General features: G+C 40.3%; 1 protein-coding gene across 1 annotated transcript in view; it reads right to left on the reverse strand.

Annotated features, from left to right (window-relative positions):
- LOC113067228 (membrane-spanning 4-domains subfamily A member 4A-like) overlaps positions 1-15,679 on the reverse strand; it is a 28,254-nt gene extending 12,575 nt beyond the window's left edge. Inside the window, exons 1-4 of the mRNA XM_026239551.1 lie at positions 15,605-15,679; positions 6,625-6,835; positions 6,316-6,426; positions 6,150-6,218 (exon numbers count right to left, since the gene is read on the reverse strand). Coding sequence (XP_026095336.1) covers positions 6,150-6,218; positions 6,316-6,426; positions 6,625-6,810 — 366 coding nt within the window. The 5' untranslated portion in view covers positions 6,811-6,835; positions 15,605-15,679. The remainder of the gene's footprint in view (positions 1-6,149; positions 6,219-6,315; positions 6,427-6,624; positions 6,836-15,604) is intronic.
- Positions 15,680-19,751: the final 4,072 nt, after the last annotated feature.

A 19,751-nucleotide genomic window follows, 5' to 3' on the forward strand; every position in this document is an offset into this window, starting at 1 on the left:
TATTTTTTTTCGCCCGATAAGAGTCTCGCGTTAACGCCGATAACGGCCCACCATATATATATATATATATATATATATATATATATATATATATATATATATTATTGTTGCTTTTCTATGCCCTGTTTTGGTTTTATTTATAGAAAATCTAAACTATTTCTGTAATTCCAGCACAGTGCTTGGATCCCTTGTGCACTCCTCATTTGAGTCACACTCCTGGTCCACGCTTTTTTTCTTCTGTAATTCCAGCACAGTGCTTGGATCCCTTGTGCACTCCTCATTTGAGTCACACTCCTGGTCCACACTTTTTTTCTTCAGTAAAATCAATCTAATATATTTTTGTTCAATAATATTTTTTCTTGTTTTGTACTGCATGGGACTAATTAATATATATGCAATAATTATGATAAATTTTTCCCATTGAAAATATCCATCGATTGACCTCAATGAAGCTCTCTGTAGCAAAAAAAAAAAAAAAATAGAACTGAAAGCAGCTGGACTTCAGGGCTTAAAGCAAAATTCCGCCGCGTTAGCCTGGTAAGTGCAGGTCTGAGAAGGTCTGACATGGACTAAACGGCTCCACGTCCGGCGCCGTTTTTGATTCTATACAAGGACACGTTGGATTGCTGCCATAGTTGGTTGCTTACTGGACACATGCTTACCCATTTATAGATCTTAACAATTTAGAGCCAAATTGTTTGCCAGATTTTAATGATCAAAAGTGATTGCCAATTCGCTTTAATTTCATTACGAAAAAGCCTAGGCTATTTACCACCATAAAGTTCTGATACCACAAAGTCAACTTCATAAATAGGCCTGTATCCATTGCGAACATAATTTAAAATGTCTATAACATAAAATCATTGAGCCACAATATTGTCAACATACCATAGTTTGACTTGTACTGTGCTGCGCTGCTTTATAAAGACTGCGGCGACTAGCGTCTTGAGCTCAAACAACGCTAAGAAAGAGCTTACGAATGGTCCAGACCAACTTTACGAAAGTGTGACTTACAGAAGATATACTTAGCGTACGAACGTGTTGGGAATCGTGCCATAAGGTTAAGAGAGAGGTTAAGGAATAGGTTAAGAACTACTAAACGATAAGTAAGTTTTGGGGAACCGAGCCTAGGTCGATAGCGCAATCCCAGGGGCGATGTGGTGGAAGCTTGGAGGCTGCTAGGGGGTTGAAGACGTCTGCAAAAGAGGCATAAAAAAGATGGGACATTGACAGATAGGTTCTCTTTGGGGCTCTCAATTGATATGGAATTTACAGACATGGAGACCGGATGGTCCTCGACGGATGGTGTGGAATATGCTCTTTGAATCACATGGCAGTTACAACCCCATTTTAGAATTTTCCCCGTGGTCCAATCTATTGTAGGCTGATGTTGGATCAACCAAGGATGGCCTAGAATCAATTCAGCTCGACTATAAGTGAGAATGAATGGGATGAATTGTTCTTGGTGGTTATGCTCAACACAGAGGGTGATTGGTGCTATCTGTGATGTCACGTACCCTTTATTTATAATCTAGCCTGTCACTGCATAGATGGAGTATGGATTTGGAGTTTGGGTCCTTTGGAGGCGACGAGTCTTAATGAATTTCCCTGAAATTAAATTGCCAGCCGATCCAGAGTCAACAGTGGCGGTAGCTTCAACATTGAGACCTCTAAACCTCAGATTCGCACATATGGTTAGTGGGATTGATACAGAAGGTTGAGGAAGTACCGAACTCACCACTAACCATGGAGGACGAGATGGACAGGTGCGTATAAAGTGTTCACCACTTCCGCAGTATAAGCACAGTTTGAGCTCCCACCAACGATTTCGCTCTTCTGGGGATAAAGGTTGGGAATCTACTTGCATCTTTTCCGGCTGTGGCTCAGGGGTTTTTTCAGGTACGTTTCGGCAAGGAGCAGTATCTGTGGTGTGTGCATCCCAATAGAAGAACTGGGATCTCAGGTGAACTCGGAGGGCTTGTTGTCACGGCAGAAGTAAGGACAGGAAGCAGTTGCAGGTAATTGATGTTTATTAAGAGAAGTATCGTCAGGCTGGATGATGGTGGGTGACGCAGGGACCTCAGTGGCAGTACAGGCAGGTGAGGAGGTGATTGAGTGCGCTGGTGGTGGTGGTGGTGGTGAGGAATCCGCGTGATGACTCGTAAATCCAAAAGCGACCGAACAGGAACAAGACACAATGAAGCAGAGCTGGTGGAACACCAGAGAATGAAATACAGGCTTTATTCTGGATACATGAAAGGCGGGATGAATTCTCCTGTACGCAGGAGGAAGTTTGATGTGGACTGCCACCAGACTTATGATCTTGGTGACAGTGAATGGGCCAATAAAAGATCCCAACTGATAGTAGCCTCATACTTACTACCGGGCTTGGCCTTTTACCGGACAGATGTAGGCGTGATGACCGTTCCCCCCGCAGTAGAGGCACAGACCCAGGAACCTCTGCCTCTCCTTCTCCTACTGGGAAAGCCGAGCTCGCCCTGCCTGCATGGGCTCGTGATCGTAGGAGGGGCTGGCCGCGTCCCCGCCGCTGACTCGTACGTCTGTCTGAGCCCTCGTTGTGGAATTGGGTAGGTTCCGTCGATCCACTCGTGTCAGTCGTGCATCTACCCTCAGTGCCAGCTCAATGAGCCCATTGAGTGAGGTCAGAAGGTCCAGGGCATAGATCTCCTTCTGGATGCGGTCAGCCAGCCCATGCAGGAACATGTCCCACTGCGCCTCCTCGTTCCATCGACACTCCACCGCCAGGGTGCGGAACTCGATGGAAAAGTCTTAAACGGATCGCTCTCCCTGATGTAATTCAGCTAGCATCCTAGCCGCCTCTCTCCCAGCGACGGCCCGATCAAAGACCCGCTTCTTCTCGGCAGAGAGTGTCTGGAACGAGGCACAGCATGGATCTTGATTCTCCCACACCGCCGTTCCCCATAATGCCCCCTTCCCAGTGAGCAGGGTTAACACAAATGCCACCTTGGCTTGTTCGTTGGAGAAAGTCCTGGGTTGAAGAGAGAAGTGCATATCGCATCGTGTTAAGAAAGCTCTACAGAAATTCGGCTCACCCGAGTAGGTCTCCGGAATGGGGAGGCGTGGTTCCGGCATTAAGTAGGCTGGTGGAATGAGCTGCAGCTCCCACATGAAACAATCAACATGACGTAACATGAGACGAGCAGGAGATGGTGCATTCATGAACCGTGACACTTGTTGCATGAATTTCTTTAACCCCAGATTGTCTTCATATATGGCGAGCTGTAGTCAGAGTTAGGGCTGGGCGATAAATCGATTTTATCGATTAACTCGAATTTGACGTTAAGGGCGATTTGTTTTTAATGAAAATCGGTTTTCTCTTTAACTTCCACCACCGGCTCTCCCCTTGGGCTTCCGTAGTTCAGAGTTGGCTCGCCCTCCCCCCGCTTTCCTTACAGCCGCATACAGACAACATGGCAGTTAACAGCGCAGAGCTCGTTCCAAAGAAAGGCACCGTTTCATCCGTTGTTTGGAATTGGTTTGCTTTTTTAGTGTCAGACACAGAACAAATAACGCCACATTGCAAAGTGTGTTTAAAAGCCGTTGCTACCAAGCAAGCACAACAAATTTATTCCAGCATCTTAAACAGAGGCATGCAGCCGAGTGGGAAGTGTGTGCCTCTCAACGAAGAGAACAAGACCGCAGTTCACACACACCCGCAAAAAAAACAAACTACAACCAACCCAAAAAAAACGATTAAAATTGAAAATCGGGTTTGGTGTGAAAAAAATCTGAGATTTTTTTTTAAAGCCATATTGCCCAGCCCTAGTCAGAGTGCAGGGTTTAGTCCTCGTCAATACACTGTCAGAAGAGCTTTTTCATTCTATCCACTCACTGCGAGCAAAGTACGAAATTCAAAGGAATACTCTGAGATGGTCTTTTACCTTGTCGCAGGTTTAAGAGTTGATCGTTGACCGAAGAATCTCCTACAGGGCGTCCAAACACTTCCTTGAAATGGCCGATGAAATTCTGTAAGGAGGAGGTGATTATGGATTCCTGAAACCACAGAGTTTCGGCCCATCTCAATGCTGTTCCGGACAGTTGTTGTATTATGAAGGAAATTTTCGATCTCCCTGTAGGGTATTGGTGTGCGTGTTGCTCAAGTGCGAGTGAACATTGTAATAAAAACCCATTGCAATCTTCCTCCCGACCGGAGAAGGGCGCTGGTCGTGAGACTGAACTTGCCATATACACCAACGTGGAAGTGGGATTTGCGGAAGCGCTGTGCTGAATTCATTTTTCGGTGTTCATCAAGCCTTCTGTCAGGATATGCACGGGAGACAAAGGTAGGTGAATTCAGTACACAGTGTTTATTAGTGATTTAAGTGCTCGGTGAATACTTCGTGGTTTCAAGTGCTGGCTGTACGATGAACACAGGGGACTGGATCTTAGACAGGTGAGTACATTTGGTTCAGGAGTGTCACAGCCACAGATCGCTCATATTTGTTCTCTTCCTTTACAGAGGCCGAAGTTAATACCAGCTCGGGATATACACAGAAGACTACAGAGACTGTTAGATCACAGGTAACGATAGAGTGTTCCGGGGTCCTGGGGGCAACAGAACAAGGACACAGGTTAGTGTTACAAAAGGGTGAGTATACGTTACGTCTGGTTGGCAGTGAAGTGTCAGGAGCTCAGGAGACAAATACGTAGGGTGAGTGTTTTATAGTTCTCTGATTGGATCATTAATGCGGAGCAGGTGTGGCTGGTTAGAACTCAGGAGAACGCGAGCGTTGTGGATTGGTTGAGACCAGGCTTGCCTGATCCCTGACAACTAGGCCTTTAATATCCTATATTTGAAAGCAGAATAGCTCCTCCTGGTGAGAGCAGACCTGTTATTTCATGGTATACACACTAGATTCTTGTATAGGAGTCTACAGAGAGGCTTGTGAATTGCCTAGTTGTTTAAATGTATATTAAGGCATTCACAAAGACTACTTTTTTTCAAGGTTTATATTTTTTGTTGTTTTAAATGGTTTGAAGTGTAGTTTTGTTTTTTGCACTAGTACTATATTCAAACCTGAACACAGAAAGCACTTTGTTACAGAAAACATTAAAATTCTATAAAAATGTAACACAAATTGACAGGAATCCTTTATCAGAGGCTAATCCTTTTAGGTCTGATCTGATTTTAACCTCTTATTTCATAGTTGTTTACAAGTGTGTGTCTGCGCGTATGAGTTGGTTTGTTGATTTTGCACTCTAGATGTTTCACCCTTTCATTGCGGTGCATTTTATTCTGCATTGTGGGGAATTTGTAGATTGTACTCAAAACATGTTTTTTTATTTTCACTTTTTTTTTCATGTTGAACAGGATGGCGGCGCGTCCACAGGCAGCGGCTTCTCTCTGTCTTTTTTGTCTTGTGAGTTGCAGTGTTTTTGTACGTCATCATAGTGTCTAACTGTTTTTAAGCACGCATACATTTGTGAGCTTCTGCTGGATGTCAGCTGAACCGCATTTTTAGAGTTAAACTCTGCGCACGCAGAACAGCTGCAGGATCTTGGACTGCTCCAGAGGCCTACACCATCACCGACCCCCACGACTTCATCTCGCCCACAGCGGAGGCGCCACAAGTGGTGTGAGAGGAAGCATAAGAGGGGTAAGCATGGAGGTTTCTGGGCTAGGCTAATGGCTAACCCACACAAGCCATCTATCCCCACCACTGGCTAAGGTACTCTCTTTGGACAATGAAAAGGACTGCATCTGATTACTATGTTCAACTCAGAGGACTGTAAGAGACTGTTGTGTTTTTGTGTTCATGGAAACATGGCTCAGCAACAGTGTTCCAGACTGCACTATTCAGCTCGATCAGCTGAGGTGTTTTCGAGTGGACAGAGCTCTGGTCACAGGAGGAAAAACCAGAGGCGGCGGGCTTTGTGTTTACATCAATGACGTGTTGTGCCGCGATGCTGTTGTGAACTGATTTTTTAATCATGCCCTCAATTTTTCTTATATATATGTTCACATACCAAATGGCATAAAAGTCACCAAGTTTCATACCATTCTGGTAAAGTTACAAATTTTAAACATTCAAAATGTAAAAATTCTCTAGTCAGAAATGACCAAAGACCACACAAGGGTTAAAAGTAAAGTGTTGTGTAGTACATACCAAACACAAACTGGAGGGTGAATTAATTTTGTTTTCTGCAGAGATGTAGAGTGAACCTGTAGTAATGTACTGAGAAGAGAGAGAAAGAACAGAATGAAAGCTTGTGCTGGAATATGTAGCTTGTTTTATTAAAAACAGAACACTTAATTATTTAGTAGTTTCTTACGATGAGTGATCCCCAGAAAGTAAGACCACTATAGACAAAGATGGATTCAGCATAAACTTTTAACACAATGCCAAACAGCAGAGTCATCACACCGATCATTATCTGGACCGTCTGTGGGGCACAAAAAGAACTTACAGTGTGAGGTGTGTTTCCTGCACTGCCACCAAGACAATGAGTCACATTCTTCAATAAACATTGTGTATATTTTGTTTATATGTGAACTGCTCCTCGTTTAAACTTATTCATGCATTTATTTGCTTACCTCACAGTGATATACACACAGAAAATGGTTTATGAGACATTTCTCACCCCAAGGGCTTTCGGTTGTCCTTTCAGAAATGCCTGAAGTCCATGAAGAGGTGAAGCTCTTGTCATCTGTTGTACATGAACAGGCCCAAGAGCATTTGTTCGTGTCGTAATAGAAGCTGTTTGTGTTACTGGTTGAAACTGGATGACCAGCGTCGAAGAGTTCACAGGAATGACGGTGTGGGACATCCTGGTTTCTCAACCTCAAACTGACCTGTACCAAAACATGTAAACCAAAATATGATTATGAAACAGATCATGATTAAAAATAAGTCATATGATGTGATTTAAATTTAGCTTTCTCTTTGTAGTGTTACAAGCTCTTATTGTATAAAGAAAATCTGTAAAGTTACAAAAAGATATTCTTTATAACACGGCCCCACATCTCTACATCACTCTGTGGGAAGATTTGCATAACACCACCCAAATGTTCACGCAAAGAAAGAAGGCATAACTTTTATTCTCTCTGTTACCGCCACTGCAATCCATGTTGTGGAGGTGTTGTGTGTTTCGTTATGATAGCAAAGCTACTTTGTTTGGACTTTAAAAAGAGGACTCAACTAGAAATCAGTGGTTAAGTTGTATGAACAGTGTTGTTTACAACACTGTCAATATAACACCTTATATATATGCAAAAAAAAATAAAGTTTTGCAAAATGGTGAATGGTAAACGGACTGCATTTATATAGTGCTTTCAACAAACCACATGGCCATCCAAATCACTTTACAAGTTGCCTCACATTCACCCATTCACACACCGACTGCGGTGTCAGCCATTCAAGGCGCCATCCAGCTCGTTTTCAAAAGAAAATAAAGTTTTGCAAACTAAAATTAGTCCTTAATTCCTTTGATTCCGCCCCCAGATCAAAACAGTGCTACAAAGCAAGACGCGCAGAAAAGTGAAGCGTAAAGGGAAAATGGTATTGCAAGCTCAAACTAGACTGACACACAAAATAAAAGCAGCGTTGCAAATAAATTAATAGATATGACCATGGACAATATGTATTGCAAAATCATTGATTTCGTGCTGTTTCATATATTTTTTGCAATTCTTTATTTTTGTTTGCAAAAAGCAAATTTATCTTCCTCAATACTTTAATTTTAGTTTGCAAAACTTTATTTTCTTTTGCAAAACTTTATTTTTTTTGCATGTATATATATATATATATATATATATATATATATATACATATATAAGGTGTTATATCGACTCCATAATTGTAATCAGTAATTATGTCCTCACTGGATGCTACAAATGCCTAGTTTGTAATTAGTTTTATTGGCTTTGTCTTGTCGTGCTGGGACACTGCATCACAGTATATAAGTATATAAGGGGCGAAACATTTCTGTCACACACTTGAGGTATTTATCCAATCGCAATGCACTGGATAGCTGGCCAATCAGAGAAAAGCTTGCTGTTCAGAACGATTTGTAAATATCAATGTGTTTCAGAAGGCGGGGCATAGAGGATAAAAATTAATGTACAGTATGTGGAAAATAATGTTTATTGAACCTTAAACCACATAAACACATTGCATTACACCAAATAACAAAACACATTGCATTACACCAAATAACAAAATACTGTACTTTTTAGCAGCATCATATGATGCCTTTAATTGATCTACATAATTTCCGTTTAAGGCATTTAGCAGATTCTTATTTACAAAGACTACCTGCCACTATCCACTGAAACAGGGCCATATTCACCATATTCACTGAGAAGCCCAAATAATAAAAAATGGCCAGTGTTAGGTAAGTTACTTCCAAAATACAATACAACTATATATTACTTCTTACTGTATTTTGAAAGTAATTAGTTACATTACAGTATTACTGCCTCTGAATTGTAATATGATACACTACTTTTGAGTTACTTTCACTTTCAAGCACAAACCACAGTAACATTCAGAAATAAAGTGAGTGAATTTAATGTTATTCACAACTAAACAAGAATGAAAAATTTAATTTGCTAAAAAAGCCTAACAAACTTTCTTTGCTAACCAAAGAATTAATTTAAAAGCATTAATGAAAGCAAACTCTTAACCAAAATACCTCTCTCATTCGGCATAAATCCTAATGTTATGTATTCGAGATGTATTTGAATGCTAAATTATTATTTGTTATGTAAACCAGGCTTTGTACTTAACTCTACCAAAAATATATAAATAAATAAAAAATCATTCTCTTCACATGATCTAATATATGCCTTTCCTACACTTACATCTGCATCACACATACTATGTATTAATTTCACAATAAATAGATATAAATCAATTCTACAGTTTTTTCAGTCAACGACTGTTGTTGTTTTTTTGGCTATGTTTAAAACTTGCACTTAAACAAGGGAACAATGCACTTGTGGAGGTAGGAAAACAAAGTTCTTTAAAACACGTGGGATTGCTTCTAATATGCAAAAGAAAAAGCACGATAGCTGTTTCTGTCTGTGGTAAGTTTTAATTTAAAATGTTTGTGATAGCCTACTTTTAACGTAAGAAAGGTGGGCTATATGTTGTATTCAAATGCATTGCCACTTGCTTGAGCAACTAATATTCAAATCTAGAAGAAATGCATTGAATAATATGTTGTATTACGTTTATCAAGTTTAAACGTAAATTAATATTACCAGATGACTTTAACGGTAATTACAAAAATGTGATGCTATTTTTCCTCTGTTTTGCAGTGTTGGTAAATTCAACACATATTTTTGAGTTAAAATATGTTGTTGTAGTCGACGCCCATAGCCATGTGGTAAGTGCATCGATATACAGCATCCCAAGTTCGAGTTCTGGGTCAAAGAGATTTCCCGATCCCATCCCCCCCTTCTCTCTCCCACTTCACTTCCTGTCCTCTCTACACTATCCTATCAAATAAAAAGCAAAAATGCTAAAAACAAATATTTAAAGAAATTTATTTTTTCTTTTTAATGCATTATCGAGTATAATATTACCCAAATTTTATTAGTAATGTGTTATATAACTGCATTGGAGCAAAAAGTATTCCAACACTAGAAATGGCCAACTGTCCAAGTAAAAGAGGTATTTTTGTTTATTTTAATCAATTAAATTCCTAAATAAAATATTAATTTAACCCCCCCCCCCCCCCAAATTACATACTGTTACCAAAGAATTGTATTTTTAATAAATGCTGATTTTAACTTTTCATTAATCTAAGAATCCGGAAAAAGTAACACAGGATTCAAAAATAAAATATAAATAAAATATATTTCATCCAAAGTTGCAAATTTAACTTATATGCAAAATTAGAATATCGCACAAAACATTTGCAAATAAACATTATTTCCGTCCAGCGAGTCAAAGAAAACAAAGAAAACTGGGACTATACATCACTAAGAAAAGTAGGAAAAGCTGCTGAATGTAATAATTTTCATATATGCTAAATTACTTGCACCTCAGAACGAGCAGATGAAACACAATGAATGCGATTATTGCTTTCAGAGGTGGATGCTGTTGTTTGGGAACACAGTCATTTAACAGTTCTGGGAGGCAATTATACAGAAATACTTTGATGACTGACTTTGCTCAGACATTTCCGAGTGACCATAACAACATTTCAGATGCTGTGGAATGAGATCAGTCTGCTGGTTAGTCACGATTTACCATCTAATAGCGTAAAGTCACGACTTTTCTGATCTGCGCGTCACTAAAGCCCACCCTTTACATGCCTCTTTGGAACAATGTCACGCAACCCCATAATAAATCAACAAAGACGAACGAACATGATAAAAGCAACCATTTGTTTTTCATGTTTTGTTAAATATTTAAAACCAAAAGCATTGATGTTTTTCAATAAGTGATCGATTGATCATAATATATCAATATATGAATTCTCAAGAGGATTTTACTAAATAAATACACAACTGGGATAGCCTGAACGAGAAGCTGACGTCTGATTTCTTCAACCGGGCGTATTTACCATGTTTACTATGGTAATGGCTAGCGTGCATAGCCTTTTGCATTTATGATCAATATTTCTGCCATCTAGAGAGATCTTAATCAACAGGATCTTAAACAGAAGTTATTTCAAACACTCAATGTTATCTGAATATGAGTTTTGAGCTAAAATTATTTTAAAATTATTTATCATGGTGTTACAGCAGTTTAACTAAGTGACAAAAGTGAAAGTGACCCATACTTGGAATTCGTGCTCTGCATTTAACCCATCCAAAGTGCACACACACAGCGGTGAACACACACACGGAGCAGTGGGCAGCTATTTATGCTGCAGCACCTGGGGAGCAGTTTGACCTTGCTCAAGGTCACCACAGTCGTGGTATTGAGGGTGGAAGAGAGTGCTGTACATTCACTCCCCCCACCTACAATCCCTGCCGGCCTGAGAATCGAACTAGCAACCTTTGGATTACAAGTCTGAATCTTTAACCATTAGGCCACAACTTCCCCCATTTTAAAATTATATGCAGCACTGAAGCTGTTCAAATGTGGAGAAACTCTGCCTTTGTTCATAACCACTCCTCTAGTTGGCCTGCTTTGGCCCAAGGTTTTCGTTGGGCCAAAAAACCTGGGCCATTGGCCCAGAGGAAGTCCTGGAAGTTCTTGTGGAAACGCAACAGACCCTGGTAGGCACTAGCACACCCACTTTTGACGCAGGTATTGTTTCCATCAGCTGGTTCCATTTATCAACACTGTCTGTATGCTGTGTAAAAAAGACTAGTATACTCTGAAAACAACCCCAACATTAACAAGAAGCAAGACAGAATGAGTGAAGGAGACATTAACCTCTGACAGTAGGTGGCACTTATGTAACAGCAGAAATACAGAGGTTTCCAGGGGTAAACACAACAGGCTAGGCTATTTTTGGTTTCTGATATAAAGAAAGTCAGTCAAATAGAATTTACATGTTTTCAAATAGCTGTAAAGATTTTTTTTGCTTTTGGTCGCTATGGGGAAATGCCGTCAGCATGACGGGTGTCTGAAGAAAACAACTAAACATGGCAAAAACTCTGGCTGACGACAGATTATGACATCAATGCTGACACAACCACAGTATAAAAGGGCGCTGAGAAAACACATCATCCTCTTCTTCATCTTTACTGCCGTATGTGTTAACTGCTAAACATGACTGGGAGGGTGTGCTCTCTCGTCAGAGGCTTTGCTCAGATACTCGCATTTACATGCAACTAGTATTCTGTGGCCAAACATGTTCTCGAGGGAAGAATACATGATGCATGTTCTTTATTTCTGAATAAATGTTTAGTTTGGATCTTGTGGAGATGAAGAGATGGCACCGCTGAGTCCGGTCGCCGTCCAGGTCGCTCCGCTTAGATTATGTTTTTATTTACTTTTTTACCTACTTTTGCTTTCTCTTTTTACACACATTACCTCTGCACTGATCATATACGACAAAGAAACACTTTTGGACATTGGACACCGCTTCACTGACCTGTTTCAGGACACCTTATCTTCCAACCCATCGTGGCCATCTGAGATTCTCCGGAACGACGAGATGAACAATGGCCACCTGAATAACCACCCGAGGCAACGGATCAAGAAAAACAGCGGGAAATGTGCTAGGATTCGCAACAGACTGAGGAAAAGAGCACACAGCCCTCCTTTACCGAGCATTCTGCTCGCCAATGTCCAGTCTCTGGAGAATTAGATGGATGATCTTAGAGCCAGAAAACGTTTCCAATGGGACATTAGGGACTGTAACATCCTTTGTTTTTCTGAAACGTGGCTCACGCCCTTGGTCCCGGACGTCTGAAAACTACTCTGTTTTACGGATGGACAGGACAGCCGAGGCCAGCAAATCCAAAGGCGTGAGGAGTGTGTTTCATGATTAACAAGAAATGGTGTGACCCCAGGAATATCTCCACTGCAGAGAGTTGTGCGCTTAGCTGAGCGCATTTCAGGGTCTGCTCTCCCCTCTCTGCAGGACATCTACCTCAAACGCAGCAGAAACAGAGCTGCTAAAATCATCAAAGACTCCACCCACCCCAGTAACCATCTTTTCACTTTGCTGCCATCTGGTAAGTGCTTCCATAGCCTGATGGCAAAAACCGAGGGACTCAGGAGGAGTTTCTTCCCCCAGCCCATCAGGCTCCTAAACTCAAAACCAGCCTCTTAACATCTTCATGCCTCCACTTTATGTATACTTTATCAGTAAGATATTCATCCTTCACTACCTCACATTGACACACTGACAGTGTCACCCTGTTTGCACATTTGCTTCTTGTACATTCCTGTGTGTCTTAATATTAAAGACTACAGTATAATGCACATATGCACATTGTACATCCCTGTATATCTTATATTTAAGACTACAGTTTACACTCATGCACATTATTTTGCATTCTATATTTAATTCTACAATACACATCTTTTTTTATATTTTATTCTTATATTTTTATTGTTTACTTTTATTTCATTCTTACATACCTATATTTATGTATATTTTCATCTGTGTTGTTTTCTTTAATAATTGCACTGTCCATGGAGCGGACCTGACTCACATTTCACTGCTGGTTATATATGCTATATATCATTTTGTATGTGACGAATAAAAATCTTGAATTTTGAATCTTGTGATTAAAGTATATTTCAGATATATGCCTATGAGTTAATTAATTATTTTAATATCATTAACAGTAACTGTTATAATAATATTCAATTATATTACACAAGATTAATATTTTTAAATGCTTAATGTACCTTAACGTATCAATATAACGTGCATACTTATATAAATGATGATGTTTTATGTGTTATAAAAGTAAATTCCCCTTGGCGCTACTCTGTTAAGAAAGTAACCCCTGTCCCTCACTTCCAGTTCTTTGGCTGCGGTGATGTGCCACTCCAGGAGCCCCATCATGCACCTCTCCTCTCACTATGAGAGTCCATGGTAGAGTTGGTACTTAGTGCTTGTCTTTGTGTTTGGCATTCACTCCCCTTAGCATGGCAGCAAGAGTATTTCATTTCCACATGACAACTGTAAGAGGACATGGTTTGAGTTCCCTCAGAAGGGAACTTCTCAGGTTATGCATGTAACCATGCTTCCCTGAGAGGGGAATGAGACACCGTTTCCCCTTTTTCTTGCCATGCCTCAGATTCAAGCTTCAGACAAAGCAGAAGATGTTATATTTGAGTCTCTTTATCCTGCTGTTGCACTGGTAGTGACATCATAAGCGTTATTGCCGTGTTAGATGTTTGCTTCAGACACAGATCATGCTGAAGGGGTTCCTCATAGCTATTACAAAGGGTTGCCCTGTCTCATTCCCTTCTCAGGGAACCATGGTTATATGAAGGGCTTGACATTTACTCTTTTGTGGCTACTGGTTTTCCAATTTTAATAGCCATTCAAGATTTTCACTGGCCACAATTTTGTTGATGGGAAATAACGTTTTCTATGACTTAATAGGCTAATGCATATAAAAAGGGCATTAATTAAAAGCCATTTTTCCCTACGCATGTTAATGCATGTATCATCTTTCATATTACACTTCTTTCATTTCATTAATCATTTTACGTAATAAAATATGACAATATAGGGCTGTTTTAAAATAGCTTTTTATATACAAATATAAAGTGTTGGGGGAAAAAAGCAAAAATAAACTACTATGAAAGTAAACTGCCATCAAACGATTCGTTCAGACAGCTGATTCATCCAGGAATGAAGCAAGTGGCTGTCTTTATAAAAGGAGAACTGAATCATTGACAAAATTCAAAAACGCAAAGCATTCAGTAAGAAAACAGAGATGCACACCTATTTTCTGTCATCTTTGTATGGAACTATTTAAATATTGAACTAAAATGCATATTACCTACTTGTTTTAAATATCGTGTAAAATGTCAAATTTGCAGTCATGGTCTTCAGGGAACTCTCTTGGTCGTGTCATGTTGCTTAACTAAGCTGTATGTTATAAATATAAAAACAAATGTTTCTTCTCTGTGCAGCTGTGTTCATTTGTTTTAATTATTCTTTGAGATTCTCTCACAGACAGGGTGCTTGAGTTTAACTAGCACAACCTTGTGTTACTGGTGATTATCCATTATCAATCGCCGTTTACACCAAATGTTATAGAGGCAGAATCATTCTCACTGAAATTAAATTTAATGAAATTTAATTAAATTAAATCCACCCACATTTGGCAGGTGTCAGTGTCCTGGTTACATGTATAACCTGAGAGTTATCTCTTTTTATAAATTACACAACCCAATGGTTCTTGAGGTCAGAAAGTCATAAAAATGTTAGAAGCTTGTTGTCAGTGGTATATTATGAAATGCTGCAAATATAATCCTGTGGGACTGTCTGTATCAGTCTTATTTTTCAAAGAGGAAGTAAGCTGTTCTCTGTGAATGTGCTAGACTTCCAGTTTTGCTGCTGTATGACAGGAACAATAAGAAAACGTATTGTAATAAAACCATAAAAAGTGCTTTTAATTAAGACACTACAGAAAAATTATCTGGTAAAGCCCAAATTATTCTTTCGACTTTGTGATAGTTTTTGTAACTGCCTAGATTGTCAGCGTACTACATCACAAACACGAGGTGAATGTTGAGATAGGAATAATGAAAGTGAGATGTGAACTGCGCATGTGTCAAGCTCATTGAGGTTTGAGTGTTATTTGAAACATGTCCCGGCTCGCTGAGCTTTCCTGATTCTGTCCCTGTCTCTCTCTCCCACTTCATTTACTGTCCACTCTTCACTGTACTATGTAACATAAATATTAAATAAACACATTTTTTTTTAACTAAACGGGAGAAAGGTGAAAATATAAAAATTTACTTCGATGTGAATCATAAAGGATTCAAATTCGCAGAGATGTATATAATGAATACATTGTGATAAATATTAGTTATTCATAAATTGTTCCTGACTCCTTGAGTAAAAACCTCACAGTAAACTTGAGTTCAGTAAATGAAATGCATGCACACATGTATCTAATATCATGACATTTATATGACAACATGAAATAAATGAAGTATGAGAAGAACAATTGCCTTACCGATTAATAAGACAGAACTTCTAAGCTTTGGTTTACAGCATTCAGAAATGGGGGACTTATCACTTTTAGTTTCAGTTTACCTGTGAACCACCTGTAAATCCCCAAATGACAAGCACCATCCCAACTGACAATACATGGCTGTGATTGGCTCAAAACGGATTGAGCGCACCACTCGCCCTTCTTTAGTCATCCTATATTTTGTAATACATTTTGAGTGTTCCTTGGAAATAAGTGATTGGATTACAGATAAACACAGTGAATACAGGGTTGTGCAGGAAGATATATATATATATATATAATTTTTATCAAACCAAAAATTATTCAGATACCATATAATATAAACAGTGGACTACAAATTGGGACCAAAATTTTCATCTGACCCCGTTAAATAGCCCTGCTTGCTGGAATGCCACAGGTAGAGCGTTTGCACAAATCATGTCACGGCTTGTTGAGCTTTCCTGATTCTGTCCCCGTCTCTCTCTTTAACTTCATTGATATAATAATTATTTTTTATAATATGATAAACATTGGTTAGACACAAATTGTTCCTGACTCCTCGAGTAAACACTTCACAGTAAACTTGAGTTCAGTAAATGAAACACATGCACACATGTATTAATATCATGGCATTTATATGAACACATGTAATAAATGAGGTATTAAAAGAAAAATGTATAAGCTTTGGTTTACAGCATTGTAAGCATAGCCAGTGCAGAGACTGTTAAATTGGGGTAATATGATCATATTTTCTTGACCTGGTAAGGACTCTAGCTGCTGCATTTTGGACTACCTGTAGATTGTTTATTGAAGAAGCAGAACAACCACCTAAAAGTGTATTACTATAGTCCAGTCTAGAGGTCATGAATGCATGAACTAGCTTTTCTGCATCAGAAACGGGTAACATGTTTCGCAGCTTGGCATTGTTTCTAAGATGGAAGAATGCAGTTTTTATAACATGGGAAATATGGTTTTCAAAAGACAAGTTGCTGTCTAATATAACACCCAGATTTTGTCACGCTGTCTAGTCTCTGTTTCCCTCGGTGTCCACTAGTGGGCTCACTTCCCCTTAGGCACTTCACCATAGGCACTAGAATTCTTGTCCTGTCATTACAGTAATTGCACTAATGTTAATTGGAATCCCTGAATAGAGACATCTGCAATTGGATCTCTCACTCTCCCTGTGTCTCTCTGGGTACACGATCGTCACAGAAGGACTCCATCACTGAGATCCAGCGGTATGTCTGTTCATATTTCCACCCCATTCACCGAGCGGGAGAGGAATGGTTTCGAGGGTACCCACCTGGTCGTGTTTCGTGGGACCAGGGGAGGTCACTCAGGAATGAGTGGTCGAGAGGAGGTCCGGCATCAATCTCCACTATGCCCCCCCCACTGGCCCAGCATCACTGCCCATGATGGCAGCAGGTCCAGCGACACTGCACAAGATGGCTATCAGCCCAGCGCCACGAGGCAAGATGGACGCCAGCACAGCGCCACAGCACAAAGTGGTCATCAGCCCAGCGCCACGAGGCAAGATGAGACATTTTTGGATTATTTCTCCATGCTTTCAAAAATTCTAGAGATTCCCAGGAGTGTTCACGTCTGCTGATCCAGAGACGGTTCATGTCACGTCTGCTGAGCCAGCACCACAGTACAAGATGGCCACCAACCCAGCGCCACTTCACAAAGTGGCCGCCAGCCCGGAGCCACTGCAGAGGATGGCAGCTACAGTGGGCTTTCCTGAGTTGAGTCAGGTTCCCGTTGACCCTCCAGAGTTGAGTCAGGTTCCGGTTGACCCTTCAGAGTCGAGTCATATTCCCATTGACCCTCCAGAGTTGAGTCAGGTTCCAGTTGACCCTCCAGAGTTGAGTCAGGTTCCAGTTGACCCTCCAGAGTCGTGTCATGTTCCAGTTGATCCTCCAGAATCAAGTCAGATTCCTGTTGACCTTCCAGAGTCGAGTCAGGTGCCCATTGACTTTCCAGAGTTGAGTCAGGTTCCAGTTGACCCTCCAGAGTTGAGTCAGGTGCTCGTGGACCTTCCAGAGTCAGGGTTAGTCACCGTTGACCTTCCAGAGTCAGGGTTAGTCACCGTCGACCTTCCAGAGTCAGGGCTAGTTCCTGTTGACCTTCCAGAGTCGAGTCAGGTGCCCATTGACTTTCCAGGATTGAGTCAGGTTCCGGTTGACCCTCCAAAGTCGAGTCAGGTGCTCATGGACCTTCCAGAGTCAGGGTCAGTCGCCGTTGACCTTCCAGAGTCAAGTCAAGTAACTGGTGATCTTCAAGGACCGAGTCAAGTCACCGGGGTTGTTCATGGGGAAATTCACCATTGATCTTCATGAACAAGGAAACACCATGGGAGTACCAGAGTCTCGTCATTTCTCTGTGGAACTACCAGAGCCTCTCCATGTCTCTGATGAACTACCAGATTCTCTCCACGTATCTGCTGATCTACCAGAGTCTCTCCTCGCCTCTGCGCAACTTCCAGAGCCTTGTCACGTCTCAGTTGAACTCTCTGAGCACCCGACTGATCCGGTTGTGGCCACAGAGGCTACCCTTTACTTGTTCATGTTTTTTGTTTCAGACTTGCCCAATCAGACTTGTCCTCCTGTTTATTCGGCCACATGGATGTGATGGTCTTCTGCTCCGCCATGGGGGTCATCGGTTTCGGCCGCACGGATGTGGTGGTCTTCTGCTCTGCCCGGAGTGTGACTCCCTAGGAGTTGCCAGAAGTGCTGAGGGCTCATTAGCATATATATATATATATATATATATATATATATATATATATATATATATATATATATATATATATATATATATATATACAGTCATGTGAAAAACCAAGGATACTCTATTGAATTCTATGGTTTTCTGTATCAGGACATAATCAATAAAATATCTGGTCCTTGGTATCAGGGCCGGTGCTGGGGTTTGCAGGGCCCCAGTGCAAACTGTACCTTTAGCGCAAATGAATAAATAGAACAAAGATACAAATTGTACAATGTTTACGTTTTTTTCACGTTTGTAGGTGTCCAGGTACAGAAACCAAATAATCAAATGTACAATAGCATAGTATAGTTTACACTGTATACATAAAATAAAATAAATAAAATAAAAAATTTCATTAAATAAAAAATGAATTCTTGTTAAAACTACAAAGTATTTCAATAAAGAGCAGTGAGTGATTTTCTCTCATTTAATTTCTTGGATGAACATTAAGGACACTGGCAGTAGCTTGTAAATTAGACGTGGTCACTTTAAGAGACAATGCATCCAATATAATGATACATTGTTTAAACTGGTGAGTTCTAATTATTTGTTCAGGTGCAGGAGGATGCGAAGGAAACTTGGTTCGGTTTGCAAGTTCTGAGTTCAGTTTTTCCACTTTTTGTGTTTGACTGCTTTAAACTGTTCAGATTTTTTAAATTAGCAAGGCTTAAAAATCCATCAACTATCCCGAGCGTTTTTTTAGGCTGGTCTCAGACAGTCAGTTGAAGTCGCCGGGTCTCCCCACAGTCGTGGTCCCCAATAATCATCACTACCTTTCACAGCACTATCGACTTCAGAGCCGTAGCTGGGGTTTGGGGGACCCCGTTGCAGGTTGTAAGGACAGTAAAGATAAACAGCACACCGACAGCAGGTTGTAAATTAAGGCGCAGTCACTTTAAAGGGATCATATGATGCGATTAAAATTTTTCCTTTCTCTTTGGAGTGTTACAAGCTCTTGGTGCATAAAGAAGATCTGTGAAGTTGCAAAGACTTAAGTCTCAAATCCAAAGAGATATTGTTTATAAAAGTTAAGACTCTACCACACCTACCTGAAACGGCTCGTTCAACTTTAAGACAATTTGGCGCTTCTGAAAATCAGTTACTGTAAGAATGTTTAAGTATTTGCTATTGACTGTTCAAATGTGGAGTTTTGCGGGTTGTGTGTGTGTGTGTGTGAGAGAGAGAGAGAGAGAGAGAGACACAGTGAAGTCAGCTGTTTTAACCATCCCTGGCTTGTGTACTGCAAACACATACAAGCTTCATCACTGTGTCTGTCACGTGACCCTGTTCCCATTTTGGGCGTGAAATCATGGTAAAACTAAGGACATTATTAACTGTCTTTACATTTATTTTGAAAGATGAAGCTCACGATTATGGAATG

The sequence above is a fragment of the Carassius auratus genome, chromosome 4, assembly GCF_003368295.1.
Source record: "Carassius auratus strain Wakin chromosome 4, ASM336829v1, whole genome shotgun sequence".
NCBI lineage: Eukaryota > Metazoa > Chordata > Actinopteri > Cypriniformes > Cyprinidae > Carassius > Carassius auratus.